This window comes from Falco cherrug, chromosome 1 (genome assembly GCF_023634085.1).
Source record: "Falco cherrug isolate bFalChe1 chromosome 1, bFalChe1.pri, whole genome shotgun sequence".
In the NCBI taxonomy this organism is placed as follows: Eukaryota; Metazoa; Chordata; class Aves; order Falconiformes; family Falconidae; genus Falco; species Falco cherrug.
Genome location: NC_073697.1, coordinates 111,072,707 through 111,077,458, shown reverse-complemented (window position 1 = coordinate 111,077,458; position 4,752 = coordinate 111,072,707). Strand labels below are relative to the sequence as shown.

Below are 4,752 nucleotides of genomic sequence, written 5' to 3'. Positions count from 1 at the left end.
TGGGGGTGCATTTTTTTTTAATTTCAAGCTTAAGGTCTGTTGAGCATATTTATATTTTGTATTAATTAAAAATCTAATAATTACTCTCCCCTTCACAGTGGCTACGTGGCTTGTGAAACAAGACATTGCACATAGTTTTATTACGGAACTGATCTTGGCACTTTATACTGACCGTTTAACTGTAGCAATATATAACCTGTGGGGTTTTTTTTATTTTTTGGGAAGTAAAAGGCCAGTATTTTATTCCAATGGCTAGGGTGGTTATTTATAGAATCTTAATTCTTTATGGCTGGAACAATAAAAAATGGGTTGAAATCAGGCCTTCTATCTATGTATGTTACCATGGTTACAGAAATCCTAGGGGGAATCATATGCTTTCTGAAAATGTACAATTCTCTTTCACCCATCCTGCGAATGCAGCACTATCTTACAAGATAAAAGTAACAGTCTGTCCAAATTGCATCCTTCAAGAATTTATTTCTGTGTCCGTGGGCTGTCACTCACAGTTAACAATGAAGTTTTGCTCTAAGTGATGTTGAAATTACACACCATATATGGCAGGAAGTATATAGAGGCTAACGGCAGCTATCTGTACTTCCCTAGCAACAATCTTTGCAATGAACGAAGACAGTAATTGTCTGTTTTCAATTTTAACTCATGACATTCAACCTTTTAAAAAATATTGGTCACAATAAAGGTGCAGGTATAGCACATTAGTTAGATGAGTGTCTGCATTGCTACTACTAAATATGCAAAAGAAAAGACTGGAGAAAATTTCCCCAGGTTTTTTTGCTCTCATAGAAGCAAAATTTAAATGTTAATCAAATTCTGCTGCATTCATAAATGCAAAAATCAAGTTTTCATCAAATTCTGCTGCATTCATAATTGCATATCTTGTTCTCCCACATTTCCTCTCAACAGTTCTAGACTTCGGATTCTCCAGCTGCTGCGGCAAACATTGGCTTTTTTTTCACTCTTATAAATCTAACAAAACCTACAATTTTTCCTGGGGTAGCTGCTGAATGACAGAAAGCATTCAGTGTTTAATGCTCCTCTGCAGTACACATAAACTTACTTGCCGATACAAACTGGCAGCAGTTTACTCTTGTGTACGTTTGCCCACCTACATATCATTTGACTCAATTATCAAAGCTGAGACAGGGAAGTGTGGGAGCTTACAGCTAACATGTGAACACAGTCTCCTTTTGGCAAATATCAAGTCTGAGTTACACCAACTTTTTTTGTGTGTGTGTGAAATAATGCTCCAGTATGTGCAAAACCACAGTTCTGCATCATCAAGAAGATGCTGAAGGCATGCATGACTTGCATCGCCCTGTTACACCTTCCAAAAATATTTGTAAAAAAGCCTCTAGTGCTGTTTTTTTCCAGAGGACAATTCTTTTGTGGGGCAACCTTGGAAGCTATTGTTTTAAATTTTTTGCAGGGCGAGAGGAACAAAGAATGGTTACTCTTTGCCAACAGGTACTCTGTGGAGAAGCATGCTGTGTTACACTCTTCAGTAATTGTTTAATGGTTTTAGTATGTAGGTGATGACTTGTGGCCGCAGCAGTTGGGGTGGATGCCCAGAGCAGGTCACTGATCCTGGCTGAGGTGCCCGCTGCCTGGATCTGCAAGCCAGAGGCCCGGGCTCCCCGATAGAAACCTGACCGGGTGCGAAAAGGCAGCTCCTCGCCTCCAGCACAGCACGTTCCCCTCAGAAACGCGTGCAGTGCCAGACACCTGCAAACATCCCTCTGCCTGGGGCAGCGCTGCCAAAACCCACCAAGCTCTGAGGGGAAACCCGCTCCCCCCTGCCCGGGGCTGGTGGCTGTGAGGGCAGCGCCCCCCTGAAGCCCCCGAGGCCCCCAGGCCCCTCAGCTGCCACCTCCCACTGCCTGCTGGGATGCTGGAGTGTAACTCAGAAATGCAGATGGGTAACACAGACATACAGAACCGTTTGATTGTTTTGTGCAGGACGTAAATTGTATACATTACAAGTTTAGGCTGTAATCAGAGAGGTATGCAGTTAGCTAATATTTGGGGAAGGACACTGGAACAATTAGGCCTTGAGGAGACAGTTAATGAGGATACTTTGAGGATACTTTGGCAACTTGGCATGAAAACTCAAGGTCTGTGTACCCTTAACTGAACTACCCTTATTATCACTAAAAATCACACCCCTAGGTCAAAAAGACCCTTGCTCAGGTGAAGACCTCTCCCCTGAGCATAACAGAAGCCATATTATAATTATATGTAAATTATACATATACAAATATATATAAATATACAAATCAGTGTAAAGAGGATGGATTTGGGAATTTACTAATGCCGCAGTCTTTGTGTATAAGTACATCGCGGGAAGCCCCACTTGGCGGGCCTGTTTTGTGGAATGCTACCTGGTCCCCAGCTCTGCGCAAACCTGAAATAAATAAGCGATGTCTCCATGAACGTGTGAAAACTGACTTATCGCACACCGGTCCCCAGCTCTGCGCAAACCTGAAATAAATAAGCGATGTCTCCATGAACGTGTGAAAACTGACTTATCGCACACCGGGCCACACATACCGCTTCTCGAACAAGAGGACTGTGCCCGCACCGAGCCCCACACCGAACCCGTACCGCCGCCTCACCTCACGCCGCCGTCCAACATCTCCCGCGCACCCGCTGTACGTCACCACACAGGGCCGCGCGTCAGGTAAACACACTGCGTGTGGGCGGGGCCTGGCCCGCCAATCAGCCCCGAGGCCCTGCCCCCGCCCACGTGCGCGGGACTGACGCGGCGCCTCTCGCGAGATCCCGATGTAAACAAAGCTGCGGGTGGGGGCAGCGCCGGCTGCCGCTCGCCTCTCAACCGAGCTTTAGGACGCAGCCGCCCTCCCTGTCCCTTCGTGCCCCGCCCGCTGCTGGGAAGCGGGTCCGGGGATTGGCCGGACGCGGGGCGCAGCCCGCCTTCGGGGCTGTGTGATTGGCTAGCAGCGGGTAGTGCGCTGAGTGTCATTCCCCGTGGGGGTCCCAAACACTGTCAGTGAGGCGTCGGGCGGAGGGCAGCAGCGGCAGGTGAGGGCGCCGGGCGGCAGCGGGACCCACGCCCCCTGGGCCGAGCCCTGGGCCGGGAGCGCTGGGGCGGGCTCCGGGGGCGCGCTGGGGCCGGCGCTGAGGGCGAGTGTTGGGGATGTGAGGCCGGGCAGGGGCCGGCGCGCTGAGGGCGGGCGGGGGGCGGCGGGCAGGGCAGGTGCCGGCCGCCAGCCCGGAGCCTGTGGCAGCCACCGGCCGAAAGGGGCGGCCGGCGGGCGGGGGTGCCTCCCCGGCTGGCCGCGGCCTGATTCACGGGACGGCGGGCGGGGGAGAGGCCGGTCAGGTGAGCGCGTTTTGTTGGGGAGTTGCTCAACAGCGGGTGGCTGAGGGTGCCCGGGGCTTTGCGGCCGCCTCCCGTCAGGGTCGGAGTTCCCGCCCCGCAGGGCTCGCGCCGCCGCCCCTCAGGTGCCCACCGCAGGTGCCGACGCGGGGCGGGAAACGTGCACCGGCGGGCGCGGCCGTCCCGCCGGCTGAAGGCCTTGTATGAGGGGATATTTTATCCCTTACGTGCCATTTGTTTCCTTCTCAGGTTGCTTGGCATGTGTTTCAAACTTCAGTTGTATTGCTAATCGTTTTGTTATTAATTTCCGTGGGGCTGTTTATCCCTGCCTCGCCTGATGAGGTGGCCCTGAGGAAGACACCCAAACGTGACATGGGGCTGGTAATCAGCACCGCGCTGGGGATCTGTCTTTTCCTCTTGCTTCACGCACTTGTTCTTGTTTTGAGGCTGGGAGGACAGTGCCGTGGCTGAGTGGCGGGGCTGAAGAGGTGCCAGGGAGCTGTGACGCTCCTCAGGTGTTTTCTTGCCTTTAGGAGTGTTGCACTGAATTCTCACATGGAAAGCAGAAGTGTGAAGAAAAACTTGAAGATGACAGAAAAAGCTGACATAGAAAAAGCAGAATGCGTTCCCTCACACTTTTTGTGTTCACTTCAATGTAACCTGTTCCAGATTTTCAAGAGTACAATTCACTGCGGTTGTGATTGTACATGATTTATATATAATTATTTTCTAAGACTTTATTTTCTAAGCTCTTTAGTAAATAATGGTCTCATATAACAGTGATGATACCTGTGTACCTGTACCGCTGTCTTTAATGTACAGTTTGAAGAAAATTTCTGCTTTATCATGCAGGTCTGCATTCTTTCTTTGCTTTCACATGCATTGCAGGAGCTGTAGTGATTGAGATACTGAAAAGAGTTGTTTGGTTTGTTGTTGGTTTTTTTTTTTTCTCAAAAGTGCTGTACATAGTGTAAGTGTAAGACATAGTGTCTTACAGGTTACTGTAAGTTAAATTTCTTTCTTCAAGAGGTTTTTATCATCCTGAAGAATATGTCAAGAACTAGTGTAATAAATAATCCTGATACAAATTATTATTAAAAAGCAACGTGTTTCTTCATAGGTATCCGCAAAGAAACGATGGCGACAGAATCTCCGCGCCGCCCAAGTCGATGTACTGGAGGAGTGGTGGTTCGCCCACAAGCTGTCACGTAAGCATGTTCTAGAAGAATAGCCCTTACCTGAAATGTTTTTTATTTTCTTGTGGAAGAAGAACCTAGCCTGAATTTTCTTTCAAAGCCAGCTCTTGAGGGCTTGTGTTGACATTATGGTTTTGTTACACTGAATATTTTTCAAATAAAACAAACAGATGTTGCATTCCTGTCTCCTATAGAACTGTG

The 4,752-nt window shown here is 48.8% G+C and overlaps 1 protein-coding gene and 1 long non-coding RNA gene across 15 annotated transcripts in view; one reads left to right on the top strand and one right to left on the bottom strand.

Moving 5' to 3' along the window:
* Positions 1–832: 832 nt before the first annotated feature.
* LOC129736756 (uncharacterized) lies at positions 833–2,719 on the bottom strand. The gene is made up of 2 exons (XR_008733776.1): positions 2,631–2,719; positions 833–2,496 (listed from the first exon to the last, which is right to left on the bottom strand). It is a non-coding gene; the product is annotated as an uncharacterized LOC129736756 (long non-coding RNA).
* Positions 2,720–2,819: 100 nt separating this feature from the next.
* Positions 2,820–4,752, top strand: part of BCAS3 (BCAS3 microtubule associated cell migration factor) — a 370,223-nt gene continuing 368,290 nt past the window's right edge. For 6 of the 14 annotated variants that reach the window (XM_055719601.1, XM_055719623.1, XM_055719632.1 and 3 more), the window contains exons 1-2: positions 2,821–3,057; positions 4,476–4,563. In XM_055719601.1, coding sequence (XP_055575576.1) covers positions 4,493–4,563 — 71 coding nt within the window. In that variant the 5' untranslated portion in view covers positions 2,821–3,057; positions 4,476–4,492. Of the gene's footprint in view, positions 3,058–4,475; positions 4,564–4,752 lie in introns of all 14 variants that reach the window. The other 8 variants (XM_055719670.1, XM_055719655.1, XM_055719662.1 and 5 more) reach the window with 4 other exon arrangements.